At 47.5% G+C, this 26,096-nt stretch overlaps 1 protein-coding gene across 1 annotated transcript in view; it reads right to left on the reverse strand.

Annotated features, from left to right (window-relative positions):
- Nucleotides 1–92: 92 nt before the first annotated feature.
- Nucleotides 93–26,096, reverse strand: part of CHTF18 (chromosome transmission fidelity factor 18) — a 46,846-nt gene continuing 20,842 nt past the window's right edge. The window contains exons 18-22 of the mRNA XM_054041601.1: nucleotides 22,291–22,421; nucleotides 11,006–11,150; nucleotides 6,529–6,657; nucleotides 1,334–1,391; nucleotides 93–409 (exon numbers count right to left, since the gene is read on the reverse strand). Of these exons, the coding sequence (XP_053897576.1) occupies nucleotides 273–409; nucleotides 1,334–1,391; nucleotides 6,529–6,657; nucleotides 11,006–11,150; nucleotides 22,291–22,421 (600 nt within the window). The 3' untranslated portion in view covers nucleotides 93–272. The remainder of the gene's footprint in view (nucleotides 410–1,333; nucleotides 1,392–6,528; nucleotides 6,658–11,005; nucleotides 11,151–22,290; nucleotides 22,422–26,096) is intronic.

Consider the following 26,096-nt stretch of genomic DNA (forward strand, 5'->3'; position numbering starts at 1 on the left):
TGTATATTGTAGAATATACAATTTTGCAGCAAAGCCAGCGAAATATGAGAACTAAGAGTTTATAAATAAAATAAACAAAGCAATACTTCAAAAATTTTTAAAAACATTTATTTTGCTTATTTATTTATTTATTTATTTTACAAACAGCTGAATAGAAAATAAAAGCAGGAAAGTTCTCATGAACCATACATGTTCTTTAGAAGGCTAAGAGTCAAATTTTTCTTTCTGTTCTGTATGTATTGTTTCTTCAGTTTTATTTCTTTAAATTATCACTAGAGCAAATCCTTAATGTAAATATTCCGCCGGACGGCATTCGAAACCCCTTCATTAAATCGGAACCAAACATCGCTCTTTCCAACGGCCTTTCCGATTTGTTTTTCAACAGAGTTGTGCTCGGACGTTTGATTAGCTGATGGTAAACCAGAGAAGGTTGGTGGGTGGGGAGAGAAGATACGATAATACAATTAAATCAAGGGACTTAAAATGGGAAAGTCTTAAAGTTTAGGCAACAGACTGTCATGGAAGTACCAATAAGACACTGAAAAGGACGGCACCTGCAAACATTACTGCTGGGCATAGTTCTTACGACGAGTGGTTCCATAGTCAATTCAGTACGCCACATTAAGTGCATTCAGAACTAGGGGCTTACATTCAAAAGCCCCTGATCCTACACACACTTAAGCATCTTGCGTAACTTTGCTAAGGTCGGGTCTACATTTCAAAACTAGATCGGCCTGGCTCCGTCGCTCATGGGTGTGAAAAATGTCACGCCCTGACCACAACAGTTCGGTCGACCTAACCCCTGGCACAGACACAGGTAGGTGAAGGGAAGAACTGTTCCATCAACCTAGCTCGTGTCTCTTGGACAGATGGATGAACCACAACGGCAGGAAAAGTCCCTCTATCAGTGTAGGAAGTGTCTATGCTATGATGCTACAGCACCACAGCTGTAGCATAGACATGTCCTAAGTAAAATTATTGCTTAAAACATTGCAGGAGCAGAACCGCAGCCATCTTTATTACCTATTAACTGGGCCTTTGGGTGCTTCCATAATGAAATATCCTACCCTAGCTGCTCCATCTAGGGGACTGGACTGCCTTTGTGGCCCAAGTTTTTTTTCCAATCCTCCCTTATAAATAAATATTGTCAGACAGTTGCAAAACACGCCATGGAAATTGCTCCCCAGCTCCATCCACCCTTTCGGTGACCCACAGTCAGTTTGATTTCAGCATTATGGAACCACAGAAGATATTGCAAAGCTTTCTACTACAACATATGTTCTCAGTTTCCTTCCATCTCTCCTGACCAACATCATGTCTTTTCTGCACATACCTGCTGATGGAGACACCTGTTTCTTAACAAGCTGGCGCCCAAAGAAGTCCATTTCTGGCTGTGAAAAGAAATCAAAATGGTTTTAGTATACTCCTCCCCAGCAGATCTCTGGGTACATATTGGTTATAGTGTGTATTTAAAGAGAATAGTGCCAGCCCAGTTCAACATCAGATGGGATTTTTATCTAGTTACAATCCCAAAACGTGACTTCATTAAGAAAAAAAAATTACACAATTTATCAGTACAAATGTTTCCTTTTGTTATAGAAGTAGGGGCGGCTCTATGTTTTTTGCCGCCCCAAGCACAGCAGGCAGGCAGCTTTCGGCGGCGTCCGCTGGTCACGCCGATTCGGTGGCATGCCTGTGGGCGGTCCGCCGGTCCTGTGCCTTCGGCGTCCCTGCCGCCGAATTGCCGCCGAAACCATGGGACCGGCAGACCTCCCGCAGGCATGCCGCCAAAGGCCCTCACAGCGACCGGCAGGGCGCCCACCGCGGCTTGCCGCCCCAGGCGTGCACTTGGTGCGCTGGTGCCTGGAGTCGCCGCTGTATAGAAGCACAGAAATGTAGGGCTGAAAGGGACCTGGAGGTGTCATCTAGGCCATTTCCTTGCACTGAGGTAGGATTAAGTATACTGAGATCACGCTATATTTCAGTCCCTTTTCTTTAGTCATTCAGATAGCCTGCACAGGTCCAGAAACCCAAGCAACAAACCTTAGCGTGCATGGGAACTAGAATGCAAATAATTAGAAACAAAGCATGAAAGTGACTGGTCTGATTTCACTGTGAAATGCAGACACGGGGGGCAGGAGGAGGAAGAGAGCAGAAATGGTAACAAATTAAAGTTGTCTTTTTTACTCCCTAGCTCCTAGAATCTAGTAGTTGACGACAGGTCTCCCTGTGCTTACTATGAATTAGCCAGGTCCTCCCGTAATAGCCTACAAGGTCAGAAGACTAAAAATGAAAATGATTCCACAAACCAAGATGGTTCTGAATGTATTTATTTGTTATTTTTAAAATGTGGCCTTTGGTTCTTGGTTTTATTTCACATCCTCAAAGCCACAGAGCTTATCTTTCCTACGGCTTATACTCTCTATCTGCCATTAACTTGATTTCCCCCTGGATGAGATTACTGGCGTATAATGATTTACTGGATTAGAAATAACTCCAAGCATTTCTCCGGTTGGTAACAGCCACACATTCTGGGCACTGCAGCTGCACTGGAAGCTTTGCACTCCCTGTTAGGTATCCAATGGCACTGCAGGAGGGGAACTGGATGAATCAGGAGATTGGTAGATGGATATAGAGCCTCTCCCGAATTGGTTGTCGATTCAAACCCAACCTGGCTCAAGACGACCAGATGGAAGCCCCAGCGGCTGTTTGATGGCTTGGATGAAATGAGTGGGGCAGAGGTCACAGCTCAGTGCTCAGCAGACAGAGGTTCACATTACGCTGACTGATGCTAAGTGGCCGTCTTATTGGAAGCCTCAGCAGCACAGTGTCCACACCCCCAGGACACCCCAATGGACGAACAGGGGATCTGAACCCCAAAGAATAAGCAAGTGAATCAACTGGTTGTATACAAAGTTCTGGGGTATAAATATATGTCAGGCAATGTCTTTGATGGAAGCGTGCAATGTTCTGAACTCGGTGGTCATTAGGAGATCTGTATCCAGGTTAGAGTTCTGCACGTATGTGTGTATCTTTGCGTAGAAAGTTGTAATTGTAGCTGTGGCGCAACTACAGCATCGCCTCACCACAGGGAGCGAAGCCAACGGGCAAAGAGGGACACCTCCCAGACGAGCTGTTTACACAAAACTAACTCCAGGCACCGAGCATTGTACAACCCAGGGAAAGACAATGGTGGACCACGAAAGTTAATGGAAAGACATTAAAACTCCAAGAAAACCAAGGACGGAGGGAGTTTCCCCCCTCTGGGTAATCGGGTATTACCATGTTAAAAGGGAAGAGGGGCTAAAGTGAAGGGGAACCAGAAACAGAGGCCAGCATTGAAGTAGGGTGCTGCCTGTGACACACTGGAGCCCCGCTAGGCCGAGGACATGCTGGGAATCCGTCCAGCAGCAACAGGTAACTTGTATGAGAAAAGGGAGTTTAGCAGACACAGGAGTGTCAAGCCTGAGGCTGCATCTTTATGCTGATTTTCTGCGTAACCTGCATGTGTTGCTTTTCCTCCCCAGTTCATCTCTGAACCGACGATTTTCCCGTCAAATAAACTTGCGGTTTATTTTTGCCCCCAGCAGGTCTCTGGTGTGCAAACTGTGTGGACTATGTCCTGGTGCTGCTAATTCTTATGATTTTGTCATGAGACTCATGACAATTATTGGTTTCCTTAAAGCCCCAGCTCCTGGAGTCAAGTGGATATATGACGATTTCAGCCTTCGGTCTTAAAGAAAAAGTAAGTGTCTAGCCCTCGTGGAGATGGAGAAAGCTTCAAAATGTGACCCCAGTGCACCTTCAAAGCTCAAAGCAGAAGGCAAATAAAAAGAACATAAAATCTATTATTTTTACATAATCTTACGATTTTAAAGCCAATCTCGTGATTTTTTTTTGGTGAGCCTGACTCATGGGTTTGAACATTTGGGAATAGCAATCCTGGTGTTCCAAAGTGAACTCACTGGTGGCAGGTTTCACCCCTTCGGGGGTGATGGCCCAGAGGGGAGAAGTCCAAGCATCCGGGAGTTCAGAACTTAGGGAGACAGAGCTGGAGAGACTCGGGCTGTTGAGTCATGTTGCAAGGGGTCACTAAGCTGGTGGAAGGCAGGGTGAAACCTTACGCCTGTCGGCTGGCTGCTGGTGCCAGAGCCCTGAGCCTAGCAGCACAGCATGAAGGCACCCGAAGTTATAAGACAGGCAGAGAGAACCCCTGATGGCTCTGGGTGAGCCCCACAATGTCACATGGGGGTTCACGCTACAGAACCTGACGCCGACGGGGCCCCCTTCTTGGGAGCCTCAGCACCAGATACTGTGCCGATCTGAGCAGGGAGGCTGAGCAACTCTGCACTTCAGGGCAAGCTTCCCAAGGTCACCCACCCGGCCTCCCAAATCCTCCAACCATCTGTTTCGTAAGTCCCACGCCCCTCAAACCAGCGGCAGGGTTTCCCCCGTTTAGCCTTGCCCTGAAAAATTAAACCCCAAATGGGCAGAACTCCCTAGCATTCGATGGAGCCTCAATGATTTACACCAGGTGAGGATCTGACCCTGAGGACTTTGACACAAGCTCATAAACATTGCTAATGGTGCAGCTGGTGCCTGGCATGTAGGTAATTCTGCCATCAATATTTAATTACACTGCTCTATGCACTATAAAAATCATTGATGCATTTAAGGGAAGCATGGTATTGAATCCCTTTGTTTTTGCAGAGAGGAAGAGAGGTTTATAAATATCCACGATCGACCTCCCCCTCTCCTGCAATGCCTTTGTGAACGGTCTATTCGCTACGCGCAGGCAGTCGATTTCCTCCCTCCTCCCCAATACCGGCAGCATTAGGATGGGAAGCCAAACACCCTCATTGCTGCGGAAGCCTGAGTGTAGCGGAGGAGAAAGCAGTTTGAAGCGTGGAGCAGCGGGTGCGCTGCAGTTTAATACGTGGTTATGCAATCTGCATCAGAGGCACTGGCACTCGAGCAACGCCGCCTGCCCTCTCGGGAGGTGGGGCTTTAGTTGGGTCACAGCAGTAGCAACAGCCTCCTGGCCTCTTGGAAGATGGGTTTTTTCCTGGCTCCCCGGACGTTAAAATCCCAAAGCATAATTGGCAGAGGCAACGGATGCTAGGTTACTAAGCTACACCTCCTCTGAAACCCGGCGCCTTGAGATAAACCCTCCAGCGCTCCGCCGTGTGCGTTCGTTCCACCAAAAACACGTATATGCCTTATAAATACCGGGGCCGGACCCACAGCTGGTGTAAATCAGCCTATGTCCACTAAAGCCAACTGAGCTAGGCCGATTTACCCCAGCTAAAGAGCTCACCGATCAGTGCTGAAAAGCAGAACAGAATTGGAATCAAATTTAGCGGGATCCAGTAGGCTTCTCGAAGGCCCCTGTCCTCGGGGTATCTTACCATCCGAAAGCTCGGTGCAAAGTGACGATCAGCTAGGAAGAAGCTGCAGGAGCCGTTCCAAGCTCCATAAGAGCTCGCGCACATATCGTGGGAGGGTTATTCCCCGCTCACGGAGGGGATCTTGGTTTAGTGTTTCCTCTAAAAGAGGGTCTGTCTAGCTATGCTACAGAGCATAGGGGCCGACTCCGTGGGTGCTCTGGGGTTGGAGCAACCACAGGAAAAAGATGGTGGGTGCTAAGCACCCAACGGCAGCCCCCCTTACCAAAATCTCCCCCTGCCGCTCAGTGCCTCCCCCTTCCTCCCAGCGCCTCCTGTGGATCATTGGCTTTGTGGTGTCAGGAGGCATGGGGGGGGGGGAAAGGGGGGAAATGAAGGCGCACCGTGCTCAGGGGAGGGGGCGGGAAGAAGCAAGGTGGGGGTGGAGCCTGGGAGAAGGGGTGGAGTGGGGGCAGGGCCTGGGTGGAGCTGGGGGGGAGCACCCCCCAGCAGATTAGAAACTCAGTGCCTATGCTACAGAGCCCGTACCGAGGGGAAAGGAGCATGTTACCAGGTGGGCAACAGCGGGGAAAGTGGTTGCCTTGATATCAAAGAACATGCCAAGATTGATAGTTTTACAAATAAGAGGCAAATACAGTCACTTAAATACCATGAAAAACTGCAGTCCAGTTAGGGGGTGTCTACACTTATACTGCGGTAGCCATGGAAGGAGTTTTTCTGTTGCTGTAGTTAATCCAACCCCGTAAGAGGCAGTAGTTAGGTCAGAGGAAAAGTTCTTCTGTCAAACTAGCTGCATCGACCCTGGGGGTTAGGTTAATCGAACTACATCTCACAGGGCGTGAAATTTTTCACAGCCCTGAATGACGTTGCTTGGTTGACATAAGGTTTAGGTGTAGACCAGGTCTTCGAAAGCTATTACAAGCACCTTTTCAGAGCCTGTCAGCACAGATACCCATCTGTGCTGACTGCAACCCAACGACTCATTTCATCATGGCCAACAAGCAGCTGCCAGATTTGAACCACTGACCTCAGCATGGGAACAGCAACGTGTGCCATTGTTCCAGGCCCTGGGCCAGCCAACCCCCTTTAATTTATCTCCACTGCGGAAGGGATTCCATCTCACCTTTTCATCAAAAGCGGCTTTCTTCATGATGTGCTCCAGACGCTGCTCATGGTTGCGGACGTTGGACTTGGGCATCCCCGGCTTTGCACTTGGCTTATCTTCTGTTTCACCGAGGCTTTCTTCAGACACCTGCAACGAGGGAGGTTTACTTGGACAAGCCACATTGTATTTACAGTTCCTCCTTCTCAATTGTTCTCTTGGAGACAAACCATTGATCCTGTCAAGGTAAAAGCTGCTCTCCATGAGCAACCTCTTCCTTCTTTATTCATAAAATTCAGGGGGAAACGACCAGGATACTCTTTGGGAAGTGCAACAGCAGGTTAAGGAACATCCTCTGTTACAAATCTCGTTATTAGAATCATAGAATCTCAGGGTTTGAAGGGACCTCAGGAGGTCATCTAGTCCAACCCCTGCTCAAAGCAGGACCAATCCCCAGACAGATTTATGTCCCAGATCCCTAAATAGCCCCCTGAAGGATTGAACTCACAACCCTGGCCCACCTCCGTTACAACAGGAGACATCTTAACCCTGGGTTTAGCAGGCCAATGCTAAAATCACTGAGCTATCCCCTCCCCTAAGGTTATAACTCAGCAGTACACATCACCTTTCACATGGGACTTGCTCTGGGAAGCCTCTGCATGGGAACATTGGAGTGCTAAACTGCTTGGGCAGTATCACCCTTTCAAAGGCCCCAAGTCAGCCAACCAGCTGTGCTGTGGGAACGTAACTCTTGGGTGGACTGTAGGTGCACTTACAACGAGAAGACAGTGCAGTCTCGTGGCTGGGGCATTGAACCCGTTGTCAAAAGACTCTAGTTCTAGTCCCAGCTCTGGCATTGCTCTGTTGTGTCGACCTGAGGCCAATTACTTCATCTTTCTGTGCCTGTCTTCTCCCTCCTACCCTTTCCCTGTTTTGTCTATTTAGATTGGGAGTTCTTTGGGGGTCTCGACTGTCTCTCACTATGTGTATGTGCAGCACCTAGCACAACGGGACCCAGAGCTGAGCTGGGAATTTTAGGGGCTTTTGCAATACAACACGAGGTGATAAGCTTCCAATGGCCTGGAAATAAAAATCTAATTTTAGTTTATTTTTTTCCTGCCTGGCTGTTGAGCTTACATACGTGCTCAGGGACGTAAGGAATGTCACAGACTGAAGACAAACTACCACGGAGAGAGATTTCCATGGGTTTATCCTTCCTTGAGAAGCGAGATAAGAGAAGTTACCAAGCAGTTTTCACATGAAACAAGGCTCACTTAGGCCAGTTGTGTTTAATGCGGCCTACTGTCAGCACGACACAAGACTCTATAGTGGAGGAAGAGCACATTGCCCCACGGGATGAGCCTCCAATTACTTTTTGGTCCCATCAGATCGACAAGGTACACTGGTGGTTTTCCGTAAGTGTCGCTCTCTTTTCTCCTGGCTGGAGGATGGAATTAGAATGAGAGGAGACCTTTCAAAGGAGTGGGGGCACCTTGAACTCTCCCCAAGACTCCGTGTCCGTTACCGTGGCGGCGGAGCACGTAACAACTATCTCCCTCCTTAAGAGCAGTCTGGCCAGGAGACCTGAGCTTTTCCCCCCCTTTCCAATAGCTCTTTGCCATCCAGTCCAGCCTTATGAAGGCAGCAGGCAAAGCTATGGCCACACCTGCCCTTGCCCACCTCCGTTACAACACGCGACCTCTCAGAGCTCCAGTTCTCCTCCCGCTAAGCATGCCAGACAAAACGGGCAACCCGGCTCCTCACTGCGACGTCTGCTTCAGAACCGGCCTAAAACACAGGCTCGTTACCAGCTTTAGGGCCCAGTGGAGTCTGGATCACGCCCTCATTGACCATTTCCTATTGTTGCCTCCTTCCTATTTGTTCCCGGGAGTCTTTCAAAAGCAGAAAGGGCAGGTAGGTGCCCAATCTCCACTGAAAGTCAGAGGATGTCTAACAGCCCCCTGGGCCTTTGGAAGTCTCCCTTTAAGGGCACGTCTAAACTGCACTGTCTGTGGGATACGGGCTCGCGGACTCTGTGTTTTCAAGCCCGTGCTTGAGCACTGCTTACAATTGCTGGATCTGGGGCTCACAGCTGTGCTAACACATCCAGACTGCACTACGCAGACCTTCTGACTTGGGTCTGTGGCTTGAGCTACGTCCACACTGCAAAATGACAGGGCCTGGACCCAGGCTCAGACCCACCCCCTAGCACGGTCTTTGGGCCTGGGTCTTGAGTGCTTGCTGACCCCAGTCAGACTGATGTGTGCGTGTGGACAAAAGTGGGGTTGGGCTCAAACCAGAGTCACAGCCCAGGTTTTGTGTGCAGTGTAGACATACCCTAAAGTCCTGCTTAGAGCTCAGTCCCGCCCTGCTCATGCAAGTGGCATTTTCCCTGCTGGTTGTCAGACTTTTTTCACTCCACTCCCTGGGAATCAAAGTTCAGGAGAGCTAGCCTGAGACCCACTGCCTTCCTCTCAAAGAGCCTGACTGGAGATCTCAGAACACAGTTTCTGGTTTGTCCATTTAGACTGTAAGCTCTTTAAAGCTGTGTGTCCATACAGCGCCTAGCACGGTGCAGCCCCGTGATGGTTAGCCCTTAGGCACTGCTGTAATAAACATGCTTAATAAAAAAAAAAAAAAATTTTTTAAACACACTACATCCTAATACCGTGGCAATTTTTGCCATCATTTTAAGAACTCTGAACGTTGCATCCCGGCTTGGCCTCTCGATCACTGGCGCGTGCATTTCCCCGATGGCATCATGTAAACAAGAATCCTCCAGAGATTTTTTACACCATCGCTTTTTCCCACTTGCATTCCCTGAAAAACACCCTCTGCTGCGAGTCGCCGGCTCCGAAGGATTAATTATCTCGCCGAGCGGCACCAAGGGAGGCCTCTGTTGAAAGCAATCGGAATCACGTGAGCCCCAATGATGCCGTTTCCGAGCCTCCTCCTCTCCCCATCCCTCCCTCCCTCGTCGCTCCAGACACACGACCCACAGCTCTCGCGCTGGGGGCTCTCGCGTCGGAATGCTGCAGCGGTGTGAATGGCCCCGAATGCACCAAGAGCAGAACTTGACAGCCGGGGCCGTCGCTCGCTGGCAGGAGCGCACAGCACCCGCGGCCTCAGCTGGAGTCTTCGTGCCGCTCGCAAGGCAGGGAAAACTAACGTGCTGCGCAGAACTCTAGCATTACAGAGGGGAACAGCAGTCAGCACAGAAAACCTATTTATGCATCTCGGGGCAAGGACTATGCCTTGCTCTGTGTTCTCTGTTGGCATTTAATATCCGTCCCAGCTGTGCCTCATTTCACCTCTCTCCCTGCCCTCCACATCAATGCGACCCTTTGCTAAAGGTACATTAGCAATACCCTACAGCCGCAGCGATAATCTGTGTGTGCGCACGTACTGCTGCCCTCTACTACGTGGAATACGTCAGGCCGAATTGTGGATTTACCGGGTCCCTCTCCTGGCGGAGGTTGGGAGCTGCTCTCGGTTTCAGAGAGGAAGGGGGAGAGGACCGCCCAGGATGCAGCAGGCACCCGAGCACACATGCGCAGCCAGGGAATCATTGCTAGCTGCAGAGGCAGCTGTTTCAGTGAGGGATGAAATGACCTCATGTTCCTGGCGTGCTTCGGGATCTTTGGGAGAAAGGTGACACAGAAGGGTCCAATAATAAATAATAACGGAATTAACTATCTACCAGCAAGCAGATGCCAGAGCATCTCTCTATACGGACAGCTGCTTCACTGAAACATGCAAACTGCAAGGAGATGGGATACGTTCAGAATGACCTCAGCCATTGTTGCAGAATCACTTTTCAGCACTTTCAATTTCAGTGAGTATTTATTACCGGGGTCCCTGCAGAAAGATGAGCTGTTTGGCTCGGTCAGACTCAATGCTAACGTTACACGTTTCACATGGTGCAAGCCGAGGACAGCCTTAAAGCTGCTGGTGCACGACATACAAATCGTTGATGGTGGAGGGAGGTTTTAATCTGGAATTTTCACTTGCAAAAGGAAAGCTTTCGCATTGCACTTGGCGTCAGAGGGAAGTTGCCAGACAAAGCTTTCCCCCTGCCCGCTGCCATCCTGGGGCAGAGACAGCTAAGCCCACTGAGAGGCCGGAGCGGAGGATCTGGGCAGAGGCAGCTGGAGTTTTAGAACACAAGAGAGCAGCAACTTAAGCTAAGACTTCCCCAATGGAGTCACTATAAAGGGGGCTGGTTTCCAGTCATCGCTGAGCACCCTCCCTCCGTTAGGGCTTGCACACCCGTATACCGAGCCATCCAGAATCATTAGTCTTGGCCTCTGTGCATAGGACAGAGAGTACACTGCTGACGCTCACACTGCCCCTATAATTTGTGTAACCTACCCCCACTCAACAGGGCGCTCTGTCCCTCTTTAGCTACGCCCGGGCCACACAGGGAGCTCGATGAATCTGTCACGTTTGCTCTCCTTCAGCTTCGGCCCGTCTCCCATGATCAGTGTCCCACTCCTACCTGGCTGGCGTTCCGGGCCTGTAGCACAGCTTCCGTCCTCCTCATCTTCTCGAGCTCGATTTCTCTTGCAATGAGTTGCTTGGCCTGGTACGTCAACGGTTTCCGAGCCGGTAGGTCCGGGAACCTACAGACGTCTTCCACGTTTCTAGGGGGTTTGAAAAGAACAGATTTGGGGGAATCAATGAAACGGAGCCAGTTAATATTGGCCGGTAGTGTCTGACAGCCTTTGGCTGCTGTTAAGAGGGAGAGTTTTAGGAAGGGACAGAGTGCAGCTGGATAGCCAGCTCCCACTTGCGCCTTTGAAAACCTTACCCTCAAAATCTAGGGTCAAAGGTTCATTTAAACTGATCTGCAGAACTGGGTTTTGTTTCATCTGAGCCACATTCAAAATTCAGTACTTGCTTTTCTATTATCTTTCCTTTCAGAATAAACCTTTATTTATTGGGAGGAAGCGTTGCCTCATGGCCATAGGACAGGGGGCCCAGAGTCGAGATACCTGGGTTCTAGCCCCAACATTGTAACTTCCTGTGTGTGTGACTTTGGGTAAGTAACTGTCTCCTTGTACCTCGGTTTCCCCATCAGGGTCGTGCTGAGGTTTCGAGGTCTGAGAAGCACTTTGAAATCACTCGGTGAAATGTGCCAGAAGTGCAGAGCAAAGTCGTTTCAATGGATTCCAAACCAGGGAGAAGTTCATTCAGGTCCCATACTTCTTACCGTTTGTTTTCATGTGAACGCAGCGAATGTAATGCTTGCGTGAGAAGCCACACTGACAGCCCTGCCCTATCCGAACTTCGTTTAGCCACCGCACGAGCAGCAGCAGTGAAAGGACCCTTTGCCCACTGCTCTGTCAACACACTTCCTCCGCACCTCAGAAAGAACCACCTCTACTAACCAGGGTAGCAGTTGCCAGGGTCAATCCAGTCCTCGGCCTGTTTTCCACCGGTGCCATCAGGGACGCCAGTTAGTATTAACTGAATGGTCCAGTAGGAACTGGTCCAAGAGGCTGACCCACAGAGACCACTGACCCTGGGCAGCATTCAGCCCAGTGACCTGGACGGTCAAAGCACTGCACTCTGTTACCATCCCCAACCCACCAAATCTCCACTGTACAGGTCTATCTTCAAACAGACACCTAGCCATTACGCCCTTCTGGTCTGGTCTGTACGTAACATAGCGACCCAGTAATGCCTGTACTGAGCACAATACATTGGGGTTGATCCACTGCGTATCTTTTCGAAAGTCAGCTGATTCTGATTCGAAGACGTCAAATGATGGAGAATCCACCACATCCCGTGGTGACCTGATCCAATGGTTTATCACCTCTCTATTATTTCTAGTCTGAATTTGTCTAGATTCAACTTCCAGCCATCAGACCTTTGTCTGTCTAATTATAGAGCCCTTTAGTAATTGATGAGTGCCTCCATGAGTGGAAGTTATCTCCAGTGATCAAGTCCACCTGTCAACCTCAGTTATGACTCACTATCTCTCATTCTCAAGCTCCCATATATACAGCCCTACCGAACAGAGAGCAAAATTTGGAAGGGCTCGGACACCTGAGATGTACAAGGTCAGTATCTATAGCAAATGCATCTGATAGAAATCTTCCATTGTTGTTTGCAGTGTTGTTGTAGTCATGTGGATCACAGGATACTAGAAAGGCAAGGCTGGGTGGGTATCTTTGATTGGATCAACTTTTGGTGGTGAAAGCTACTTGAAGAAGAGCTCTGAGTAATTCAAAAGCTTGTCTCTTTCACCACCAAAAGTTGATCCATTAAAAGATATTTGTCTCACATGCCTTGTGTCTGCTAGAAATGTCAATTCTTCAACATCAGAACAAGCTCGCTCAGTTTTGCTCTGTCTAGTTCCAGTGCTCTGCCCAATGAGTTGTAGAAGCTAAAATAAAGCAGGTCACCTGGGTTTAAAATATTTTCTGAAGATTATTCAGTGAGAAATCCTGGATTAAAAGGATTAAGGGAATATAGGGGGAGGGATGGACTAGACAAGAAAATAAACAACGTAATAATATGGGAGACAGATTTTACTGCATATATTGCAACTCGGTCAAAAGGCTCTAACTTCTACAACCGATCGGTCAGACATTTGCCTATTTACTACACTTCCTACCCGATCCTGCAAAACAAAGGGTGGGCATCTAATCCCGGACAAGTTAAGATCCAGCTATAAGAAGAGAGATTTGGTCTTTGCTGGAGTTTCCTCTTGGATCCCTTATTGGGCTTTTAGTACCTGATCCAAAACTCAGGGAGGTCAACGGGGTTGACCATCCGCTTCAAAGGATTTTGGATCCTAGGCCTAAAACACGCAGCACAAGTAACGTTTCAGGATTTAATAAACTCAGGAGCAGATCTACACACTTGCAGATAAGTCCAACAACTTTCAATGGATTTGAACAACAGATGTATTTAGAATTAACTCCCCAGTGTCACACTGCAACATGAAAGAGAATTCAATTTCAGAGAGACCATTTCTTCATCTTGGCTGACAGGCTTCCCCAATAAATCAGCCCACTGGCAAAAGATCGGCATTGTCTGATCTGCTGTCTGCGGAACGTAAAAGTGGGTTCAGAGGTAAAGCCCTCCACGCTACAGCAACCTGACAGAGCATTTCCTGTTGTATTGTACGTCTTTTTCTTTATTAAAAAAACAACAACCCTGTCTATTGTATCAAAGTATCTCTACCCATTCCACCTGAATGGGTTTAATTAAGCATCCTTCACATCAACTGCATGGGAAACCACCTGCCCCAATTTCCTATCCAGGACGGAATGCAACAAAGGAGAGAAAAAGATTATAACCAACTCCCATTGTTTATTTTATTGAGCTAGGCTATAACCAGTCATTTTGGCTAAGCAAAGCAGTTTTATTCTTAACAGGATTTGAGCGCTGGACTTGGAGGGAAGGTCTTTTTCTGAGCAGTTAAAACATGAACACAGCCAGAGAATTTCTTAGAAACCAGATTAACCTCCTTGTATAACAATTATAAATATTTTATGTCTTATTTGATAATATTTCTCTTGAGAAAGAACAAAAAAACCCATGCACCTGAAGATTTCTCAGTGATTTAGAGACCAGCTTTGCTATTTGAAAAAGCATTCTTCTTCCAGTTTTCCTATTGTCTCTCTGCTGTCTTCGTAACTGTAGGAAAAATAAGGACTTCTAACACAGAGCTTTGCTTTAAAATATTGGGCTTGTCATTTCAAATATTCCTCTCATTTCAAAGTTTCTATGGCTTAAAATGAGATGTAGAGAGATTTTACTATTTGAAATTAGAAGGGACACTAGCACTTTTGAGAAACAGCTGCATTGGACAGTCTTGTCTTCCCAGCAACCCACGGTCACACAGCCAAAAGTGCAAATAGGACATAAGGCACCTTCATGCATGTTCAGATCGTTACAGTCACTATTACAGTACATTGCAGAAAATGCCAGCAAAAGAAAACAAAGCCCAGACTCAAAACTTAAGATCAAATATCATCCCAGCACATGCCTGCACCAAATGGTGCTTTTAATGTCATGTGGTTTCCACACTCTGCAACATTTTCAATTAGAAGCCCAAACCAGGGACAATGGGGGAGAGGATACCATTTCACTACAACCAGAGTGTATTAGGTCAGTTCTACATTGTTTCCATATGCATGTTGTGAAATCTACACGTGCCGCTTCAAGAAAGGCGAAAGAATCACTTGAAACAAATCTAAAAACCTACCGCATAGCGTAACTGCCAGCAATAAGATGCAGAGTGAAACCCGGGCAAAATGTTTGTCCAACAACTGCTGGCTTAAAAGATCACACAAAATATCCTCAGATGTACCAAGTACAATTCTAATCCATCACTGGAAGATCCACCTCCATTAAGCTTCTCCTTTATTAGAAGGCCAATTCAAATTTTTCCAGTCCTTTGGGTTGCCGCTTGAAAAAGGTTTCATTATAATGAAATACACTGTATGACTTAACTCTGGAGATTATACACACACACACCTCTATCTCGATGTAAAGCTGCCCTCGGGAGCCAAAAAAATCTTACCGCGTTATAGGTGAAACCGCGTTATATTGAACTTGCTTTGATCCGCCGGAGCGCGCACTCCACCCCCCCCCGGCGCACTGCTTTACCGTGTTATATCTGAATTCGTGCTATATCAGGTCGCGCTATATCGAGGTAGCAGTGCATATATATTAATTTTTTTTTTTTAACTTGGAGACTACATTAGCACAAGTCTTAGCTATAGTCTAGGTCCTATGTTATTACACTGTAATGTATTCCCAACACCTTGGATGTCTGAATTGTACTGTACATACTTAAAGCAGAATATTTAAAAATTATTAGGTCTGTAGCCTGGTAACCGAATACCATTATTACTAATATTCAGCAAATAAAAATATAACAAGGAGACCGATTCATTCCTGGTGCAACCCCATTGACATCAGTGAGGTTACATCAAGTAGTAACACAAACCAAAGTGGACAGAACTCAAATCTTAGGGAAGGCTGTGAATCAATAGCATATTTTTGGTGCAAAAAATGACTGACTTTACTCCTGATGCAATCAAGTAGAATCTGATCTCCTGTGTGCATGTGAACAGAGATGTCAGTCACATATTAACAATAACCCTCTCGGCAAGCTTTCTGGCAACTGAAATCTACAAACTTAATTCCATCTACGTGAGCTGCAAAGCTAAAGACACTGTGCAGTTCAAAAAACTCCAGTCATAGCTACACATCGTTTTTTCTGGAGACCTCTACTATAACCCCCAGTTACTCCATATTAGCCTATGGAACTTGACACACGTTACTGGCAAACGGAATGACGCCATTTTCCTATGGTTTTGCATTTTGTGGACCAAGAATTTAAATGGGGAATGGCCCTGATGCAGAGAGAAATCTCCAGGTTATTAGATACATCCCTTGTTTTTAAAGCTATGAATCTCTGACAAAGCATAGGACCTTTTGCCTTGGGCAGAACCATCTTCAAAACTACTGCCCCCCTCTCTCAGCAAAACCAGCCTCGACTTCCAGACGCACCCCCAACATTTAACCCAACACAAAGTTCACAGTGAAAGTCAACCATTGTCCTTGGGTTGAGTTCTTTGTTTGCAGAGTGTTGCTGTTTCCAAGTGCTGGATCCCCTTTCAGCTGCTTTGTGCTGGCGAGATGATGTTAATTTGTCTTTGGACCAAACTTGTCTTTACTGAGAAGCCAGGTTTAAAAATCACACTGCACAGAATACCATTCAGGGTGGACAATACTGCATTGTTTCTGCTCAGAACACTGCACGCTGGAGATGACTGAAGAGAGCTACGCAGAATCTCAGAGCCCAGTGCACAAAATCTCCTGTCCTGGGAAAGCCGCTCTCAAGGACAACAAGGAGTCTGGTGGCACCTTAAAGACTAACAGATTTATTTGGGCATAAGCTTTCGTGAGTAAAAACCTCACTTCTTCGGATGCAACTCAAGGAGTTTGCTGTATCGAGTTCTCCCTTTCCGATCATCCCATGGCTAATAAATCAAAACTCTCTCTCTCCATCTACACCAGTTGCTTCCATCCCATCTCATCGAAGAAGAGGTGGAGCAGATCTGTCTCTTGTCAAACCGGTCACTCACCTACAGGGGCCATGTAAACCCAGCCAAGAGCAAGGAGTCTTTCATTGTTTGGCGAAGTTCAGGCCATTGTAACGATACTTCTCTGTTAAGTTCCTCACAGTCTCATCGACGGTGGATTGCTGGAGAGTGGCGGGCAGGTAAACGAACAGATAGATCAACCCGAGAAGGAGCAGCGCAATCACCAGCGGCACTCCCCAATCCGTGATGAACAAAGTCTCATGGCAGCGAGCCTGGAACATAGGAGCAGAAGTTCGTGCCGCATTCTATTGTTCCTTGGACAAAAGAAGCGCCACGGGCATCTTTGGTTTTTCTCTCTGCCGGCTCTTCACGCCTCTCTGTTAAAAGCCGAAAGGCAGCTGTTTCCCCTCCATTAATCCGATTAAAGCAAACAATCTCACTCTAGCGTTCGCTCGCCTGGATGCCCAGGGAGAGAGCAGAAACTTGCGAACATCAGACAGGTGGTGGGAAGAAAAAACCAGGACTTCATGTGGGGGATTTGTGACACTTTAATATATTCCTGGAAAGAGATGGCTCAGTGGTGCAGAAAGGAAGTAAGACCCACCATCAAGAAAAAAAGAGGGGGTTTATACTGAAAAAACGTCACTAAGCCCCTTAGATACATAAGGGATTTGGAACAACAGGACATTTCAGCAGAATTAACCTTGGAGGCGGCTTTGCAAAAAGATTTCTTGAATGAAAAAGGAGAGATGAGAGACAAAGAAGTACAAGTCCTTTCCACGGGCCATCAGCTCCTGCATTCATTAGGTGCTTTAGAAAATCTTTATTGCTCAATTTCAGCCATTCCCTCCACCCCTTTGTAAATCACAAGTACTGCTGCTATGTATGGTTTGCGTTTTTTTAAAATTATTATTATTAAAATGATCAAAGTTGATAGCCCAGCAAGCACATCAGCATGTAAATTTCACCCAACTTCTATAATTAATTCAAATATTTAAATTAACTTTCTTGAGTCATTTTCTTTCCCTGTGAAATCCTGGTCCATGCTCCCAGGGGAGTTCTGTGCAATGCCAAATGAAAGGGATTTTGGCTGGGGGTTAGAGCAGAGGACCTAGGTTCTATCCCTGGCTCTGTCAATGACCCACTTTGTGACCTTGGGCAAATCCTTTAACCTTGCTGTGCCTCAATTTCCCCACCTGTAAAATGGGAATAACATTTTCCTACCTCATTGGGGGTGTGAGGCTTAATTAACACACTATATAAACAAAAATGCGTTAATTGGATTTTTTTAGTACTTATCAGAGCATCTGAAAGCGATTTATAGAGCATTTTGGTGTTACTTCCATTTTTCACAGAGCTGGCTACAGGGACTTGACCCCACCCACAGATCAATCAGTGGCAGAATTGGGAAAAGATTCATAGATAAGACCAGAAGGGACCACTGTTGTCATCCAGTCTGACCTCTAAATGACACAAGTCATAGGAGTCCCAGAATTAATTCTTGTTTGAAATAGAACACCTTCTATTGATGTGCTTATAACCAGCTATACAAAGCTACTCATATCTGTTAGATGCCTATAACATCTATTAATTGTTTGATAAATGGAATCCATATAAAGTCTGATAATAAAATTTGAACATAGCTAAGTAGGATCAGCACAAACAGGGTTCTTCTCTGCTAAATTCAGCTTACAAACTGCAGCCAGCATTTTAGCAAAGGCTAAGAGATTTCTAGTGTGTACCGAACTGTGCATCTCAGAGTGCAGAGGCATTTCATTTTCATCTGTCGCCGTGCTTCCCATTTTCAGCCACAACTGGAAGCAGAAATATGATATACGTAGGATCCACGTTGGTAGCCTGGCTGAAAAGCTCAAGAAGGTAGGGTTGAGCAGATGAACTAGAACTTGTCAAAGTTTTCCAAAATTCAATTTTTCAATTGGGGGGGCGGGGGAGGGAAACCCACGAAGAAAAACTTTTGCAAAAAGCTTTTGCATTTGGCAACCAATTCTAACCTGAACCTTTGCTTCTCCTGAACCTTCCGAGGTTTGCTACCGTTTATTTGCATTCCTTTGCTTTGAAATGGCAAGTTTTTGGGGGGACTAGACAGCTCAGAGGACTCATAATAGACTATCACCTCTTTATCATTAAGCATTACCTTGACTTTAGCAAAGCTTTTGATACGGTCTCCCACAGTATTCTTGTCAGCAAGTTAAAAAAGTATGGATTGGATGAATGGACTATACGGTAGATAGAAAGCTGGCTAGATTGTTAGGCTCAATGGGTAGCGATCAATGGCTCCATGTCTGGTTGCTAGCCGGTATCAAGCGGAGTGTCCCAGAGGTTGGTCCTGGGGCTGGTTTTCTTCAACATCTTCATTAGTGATCTGGATGATGGGATGGACTGCACCCTCAGCAGGTTTGAAGATGACACTAAGCTGGGGGGAGAGGTAGATACGCTGGAAGGTAGGGATAGGGTCCAGAGTGACCTAGACAAATTAGAGGATTGGGCCAAAAGAAATCTGATGGGGTTCAACAAGGACAAGTGCAGAGTTCTGCACTTAGGACGGAAGAATCCCATGCACTGCTACAGACTAGGGACCGACTGGCTAAGACGCAGTTCTGCAGAAAAGGACCTGGGGATTACAGTGGACGAGAAGCTGGATATGAGTCAGCGGTGTGCTCTTGTTGCCAAGAAGGCTAACGGCATATTGGGTTGCATTAATAGAAGCATTGCCAGCAGATCTAGGGAAGTGATTATTCCCCTCTATTCGGCACCGGTGAGGCCACATCTGGAGTACTGCATCCGGTTTTGGGCCCCCCACTACAGGAAGGATGTGGACAAATTGGAGAGAGTCCAGTGCAGGGTAACAAAAATGATTAGGGGGCTGGAGCACATGACTTTTGAGGAGAGACCGAGGGAACTTATTTAGTCTGCAGAAGAGAAGAGTGAGGGGGGATTTGATAGCAGCCTTCAACTACCTGAAGGGGGGCTCCAAAGAGGATTGAGCTCGGCTGTTCACAGTGGTACCAGATGACAGAACGAGGAGTAATGGTCTCAAGTTGCAGTGGGGGAGGTTTAGGTTGGATATTAGGAAAAACTATTTCACTAGGAGGCTGGTGAAGTACTGGAATGGGTTACCTAGGGAGGTGGTTGAATCTCCATCCTTAGAGGTTTTTAAGGCTCGGCTTGACAAAGCCCTGGCTGGGATGATTTTTGTTGGGGTTGGTCCTGCTTTGAGCAGGGGGTTGGACTAGATGACCTCCCGAGGTCTCTGCCAACCCTGATATTCCATGATTCTATGATTTAATAAGGCACCTCTCCTACCACAAAGCATCTCAGTAGTTGGTTCAAATTGGGCAGTGGGTGATGCTAAGTTGTTACGATTTGATGGCTGTTTAGTGGTCTCAGTCTCAGTCCCAGGGCACAGATGTCAGTCCAAAGCCTATGGCCAAACACTAAATTCACACAGAAACGGCCAAGGTGACAAATAAGTAAGTGGCCAAATTCTTTGCATGGCAGTCACATCGGGTAGTCTGGGGTTATAAGCAGTCATTTACATGACTTTGTAGGTATGTCTGATTTACATACTTTGACTGTAATTTCTTTGGGGCAGGGTCCATCTTTTTGTTCTGTGTTTATACAGCACCTTGCACACAGGGTCCTGGTCCATGACTAGGCCACTTGGCTGCTACTGCACAACACGTCACAAATAACTTGCAGAAGGACACAGTTCTCACTGTGCCCACGGCCTCTATGGGACATCAAGGTAGGCCAATAAGCATCACTGCTTTAGGAAGATGACACGGGCAAGCTATCCTTATTTCCACGTGGCTTTCTTCCTCGTGGCTGTTGACTTAACTCACCACCACTGGTCGCGCTCTCCATCAGTACCCGACCCAAAGCTAGTGATCCAACTAGGTGCTACGTGCAGGGGAGGCTGCCCTCACAGACTACTATCAATTGTTATTTTTTTCCCCCTATCGATGTGTGTGTGTCAGGTGAAATCAACATTTACCAATGACTAAGGGTTTCCATTGAATCCTTTCCAGCCTACACATGGGTTTTTTTGTACTGCTCGATAAAGGAATTAAAAGTTTTCAGACCCACACCTTTCCCAGTGACCATATTCTTCCCATGGGGCTTATATCAACATCTGCTCTGATTTGTCCATCATAATGCAAGCAATTCCTTCTTATTGCAGTTAAAAAACAATGATGTCTAACAAATGACAACTAGAATGGAATATCCACTCTGGACAGTGAGACCACACCCATTAACCATCTGCTATCGAAAGTGGGGTTTCTGTTTACCGGGATTAGATACAAGCAGCTGCTCACACCCTCCTGCCTATTAAAGAGTTAACTGCAAAGCATCAGCCACCAGATTTAGAAGCCTGCTGTAAAGCAGAGAGAGGGCATGACCCAAAATACCCATGAAAGAACCTTCTGCAGAAATGAAAAAAAAAAAAAAGCCAGAGACAAGACAGATTGGTGAAAGTTAAGGAGGATAAAACAGTCTGATTAGCAAGTGGGAGGGAAGTGAGGGGGTGGAAGAGCATGGGTATTGTGGGGGCAGGGTTGTGTTTAAAGTCAACAGGCTGAGAAATGAATGTGATATTTTAGCTAGTTTGCCATCTGCTCCTAACCTCTGAAATACCTGCTTTTCCCAAAGACTGCAGCAGGAGTGAGAGCTTAGCCCAGCCCATGGGCTTTCTTGCGTTGATTACATAACCGAGCAGATCTGTGACGTCCTCGGTCGCTGTTCTGACTCTTGCAATTTTTGTTCTGAATCTTGAGGGGACGTTGCCGAGCATTTTTAAAGCTGGAACCGTTTTGTCTTGTATGCAGAGAGAGGGAACGCAGCAAAGAAAAGATCCAAGCGCTCGCTGATTGCGGGAATGTCCAAGGCTGTAAATAGTGACGGCTCTTGAGTATTATTAGCTCAGCATTTTCCTGGGTGAGCTTTTAAACTTTTGGATGATCTAATACAGCTTCCGTGCTAGAACAGGGAAATCTTTTGGACCAACTCTGAGGACAACGCATTCAACTGAAATGTTATTAAAAATGAACTGCCAGATTGGCTCAGAGAATCTAGTCAGTATTTTGTCTGCACCGAGGGCTGGCACCAGCTGCTTCAGAGGAAGGTTTCTTTCACAGTTACGGCATAAGCTTCCCCCACGGAAACCTGACCTCCAGTAGTCAGAGGGCTGCCGTATGCCCTCAAACATGAAAAATAAATGCATAGATTCATAGATTCTAGGACTGGAAGGGACCTCGAGAGGTCATCGAGTCCAGTTCCCTGCCCTCATGGCAGGACCAAATACTGTCTAGACCATCCCTGATAGACATTTATCTAACCTACTCTTAAATATCTCCAGAGATGGAGATTCCACAACCTCCCTAGGCAATTAATTCCAGTGTTTAACCACCCTGACAGTTAGGAACTTTTTCCTAAAGTCCAACCTATTCTCACTCTAGATATTTCTATTCGCCACTGAAATGTCTAATACCACGTTGAATCCTGCCAAGATCTTCGGCCTCACCAATCTCTTGTGGCAATGAGTACCACAGGCTAATTGCATGTGAGAGAAGAACTATTTCCTTTTATCCCTTTTGAATCTGCTGCCTTCCCATTTCACCTAATGACCCCGGGTGATCAAGTGGTTGTGTCACAAAGGCCTTTTATCGCACGCGATTGCTCAACGCATACTCACGGCTCCAGTTTGTAGACATACTGCCCCTCGGGAGTGCGCTGCTGGTGGTAGGTCAGGTTATAGGCCAGCATTGTACTGATCAGGTCAGCCAGCTGCTGCTTCTCCTTGAGACTGTACAGCTGCGTGTTCACCTGTAAAGAAATAACCCAAACTGAGACCCCTTCACACAAGGGCTAGATAGCTATCACTCTAAGGTACCTATCTGCCCCCCACTACCAAAGTATCTGAGCACCTATAATCATCAGAGCAGCATTATCCTCATCAGAGAAATGGGGAAACTGAGGCAGGGAGTGGCTAAGTGACTTACCCAAGGTCACACAGGAAGTCTGTGAAACAGCAGGGCCTGGAACCCTGGTCTCCTACACTCACAACTGCCGTCTCACTCATGCCTGCTCTATATGTAAAACCTCTCACAGCTTCACAGAGGGACAACAGAGAGGGTCCCAGGTCAGTCAAACCCCTTTGTGATCTAGGTTTCAATTAGGCAGCAGTTTGCAAGATTATACACGCTAAAGAAAGACCCTCCCTCTCCTCCTCTTCCATCACGACCCCCAGCTGGGGGGATTTCAGCAGGACGACAGAAGCGGCGGTGAGGGGAGCGGGGTCTCAGCACAGAGCAGGTGCAGGTAACCTGCGGCACCAGAGCACTAACGCAGAACACGCCAGGGTTTGCCATGGACGCTCCCACCAGCTGGCACAAAGGGATCAGCCATGCGGGAGGGCTTGAGAAAGAAATGGGCCTCAATTTGTGCTTGCCCCTGCTGGCTGAGAACTCTTCCCGAGGCAAACACAGGAAGGCTGACCTGAGCCCACTAGCTGTGAGCAACTGCAGCTCCACTGAATTCAGCAGCGGTGCACTGGCTTGCACCAGGACTGAATGTGGCTCCTATCGCCTAGTTCCTGCGGCTGGACTCTCCGGGACCAGGCAACAGGACTTCCATTCAGGGCCTTCCCCTTTGCAATTAGTTCCATTGCGTGATGGAGAGCAAGACATACGCCTACTTTGCAGCAGTCGGCATTTGATCAGCTGTTCCGGTGGTGGTGCTTGGTTCCTTTCTGTACCCTCTCATAATGCAGCAGGTGGGCACAGACAGCCTCAGGGCGACAGTGGCAGCCCCGTTCATCCTCATTTTATTTATTCCTCCCCTTGGGAGCATCGTATGAAGTGTCCAGGGTTGCGTTTATGCAACCAAAGCTGCTGTTACGAGGATGAGTTAAAATTCCTCAGCGCTGGACAGAGAGTGGGAGATCGACCTGATCTACCACTGAAACAGGAGCACAACCTGCACTAAACCAGGGACTCAAAGTGACGGCTGTTATTACCACGTCTGAAATATACACGCTACGATGAGCCAGTCTGGCACGGGGCGGGGGAGAAAACAAAATCCTCTTCCCCCTTCAACACAGACTCTGGGCTCTTCTGAAGCCTGAGCCAGGCAATATCATTTGAAAGACCGGGGTTAGGGGCGCTACTAGCACAGACAGACCAGGAAGGGTTTGCATTAAGCTGCTGGCTCTATGAACTCCTCCAGCCAATGGCTGCAAACCCAGCAGCACCCTCAACGGAGCGGGAAAGAGGAAATCTGCCCTCCAGCCTCTGTGATTTATTACTTGAGCAGTCAATGAGGTGCAAATTCGCCCTGAAAAGACATTTCTCCGGCAGCTCGTGCTCTGCAATGCCCTCGCCCTCGCCCTCACCAGCAATGAAATCCCGAGAGCCTACAGCACCAGTGGCCGGCTAGCGAGCTACCGCCAGCCCACGAGCGGTGCAAGGCGGCATTTTCTAACACACTGAGAAACGTGTCCGTGTGCAGTATGAAAATTCCGCCCAGCTGGGGCAGGAGGGGACACGGAACAGGCCTGGGTAGCTACATCGTGGGAGAGGAATTGTCCTGAGCCTTGCTGGTCCTGACGGCTGGAGAGTAGGTGTCCAGCTAAACATCCGGCCGCGCAGGTCAGGGGAGGGCCCGTGCGCACCCAGCTCAGACGCGACACTCCCCTGATCCTGGGACAGGCTCTCTGCAGGCCAGTCCCCCTGCACTGTGCTACAGCAGGCTGAGGGCTGCTCTAAACTTCTGCCGGTTGCTAAGGCCCCTAATGAGCCGAATCCCCAGCCAGGGATTGGCAGAGATTCGCAGTGTGCCTTCCCCGCCCCTTTTCCACACATTCCTTCCCCCCTTCCCATGCTAGAGCAGAGACGCACAGCAGTTACTATCTCGCCCCTGGACCGCTAGGGAATCCTCCCAACAGCAGACCGGTCCTCCTGGGGTGGAACCTGCCAGCAGCAGAGCACGAAGCGGCTGTAGGATGCCGGAGAGCTCTAGCCCATGTTGGCTACAGATAGCAGGCTGCTAGCAGCAGGTTTATCTGAGCACAGCCTGCTCAGGGGCGTGGGAGGGAAGGAGTGGTACCTAAAACCAGCGACAGAAATCCCGGTTACCAAATAAAGCAGGAGCCGAGGTCAGCAAGGATGGCGGCCACAACACAGCATTCAGAGCAATCCAGCGAGATAACAACGAGCCGGGGGGGACACAACAATCCATACTAGGAGACAGGGAATTGCTAGCTGGGGCTCAACGTGGATGTATCATGTCCCAGGCTCTTTTCTGTTTACTATGATGGTACATGAGAGTTTATTCCCCTTATCTTCATTAATGTAACTGGGTAATTCTTATTTCTCATGGTGTCCCGCATGTAACCCCATTCACGAATGCTAGTTCGTGTGAAAATACGCTTATATAAGTGACTTATAAATGACTTCGCCCTCCACTGGGCAAGAGACAGACAAGATGGTTATCGAGACAAGGCAGCCTATTTCCAAAGACGAGTGGTTAAAGTTAAGGCTCCAACTCCTGTAAGAGGCCCCATTTGTAGAAGCACTGAGCTCCTGCACCCCCTCCCTACTTCAGTGGAAGTCTGCTGGGTCCTCAGCACTTTTGAAGAAAATCAGGGAACTTATTTGCCTAGATATGGCGTGAGAAACTGAAAGTTGGACATCCAACTTTGGAAATCTGGGCCCATATTTAGAGGTTGTTACAGCACTGAATCCAAACCCTGCTCCCGGATAAACTGGTAGAAATGCAAAGTAATTGTATTGGAATCAATGGAGATATTGCAGATTTACTCTGCAGTAACAGAGCAAATGTTAGCCCTTGATCTACAGTATATACAACTTCATTACTTACCAAAGTGTTGTATCCAGGCAACCTATGGCCTACGCTAAATACACTGCAGCTATGGGAAAGAGATTATGCTAATAATTGGACATTTACGCAAGGCCCTTCATCCTCAAAGATTCTAACACACGCTATTAAAATATATCAATGAAATGCAGCCACTTCTGGGGAGGAGGTTGGTAACCAACAAATATCCAGAATGCTGTACAAGGGTGTGGGTAGAACTGGAGCGTGAAGAAGGGAAAATGTAGTTCAAGGGCTTTAGAATAACCCCTTGCTCGCACTAAAAGTAACAGGCTCGTTTATTCACACAAAACTACACATTAGCCTTAATTTCTGAGGCTCTGCTGAAAGACAAACAAATACACATAACCGCAGGATGACGGATTAAACAGGTGACACTTCTCAGCAGAAATACCAGATCTTGAAAGACATCTGAATGCAAGATCAAAGTGCTCTGAATAAATAAATGTCACATTTTAAGCAGCCCCAAGCCATTGTTTAGCAATTGCTTTTGCTTCAAGTCCTCTCCTGATTATATACCTTTGTCTAGCTGCCTTACATAGCTGTCCCCTTTAGCCTCTAAATATGGGAAGGTTGCCTCAGGTAAAGCTTGGACGGATGGGTCAC

This window comes from Malaclemys terrapin, chromosome 10 (genome assembly GCF_027887155.1).
Source record: "Malaclemys terrapin pileata isolate rMalTer1 chromosome 10, rMalTer1.hap1, whole genome shotgun sequence".
Classification (NCBI taxonomy): domain Eukaryota; kingdom Metazoa; phylum Chordata; order Testudines; family Emydidae; genus Malaclemys; species Malaclemys terrapin.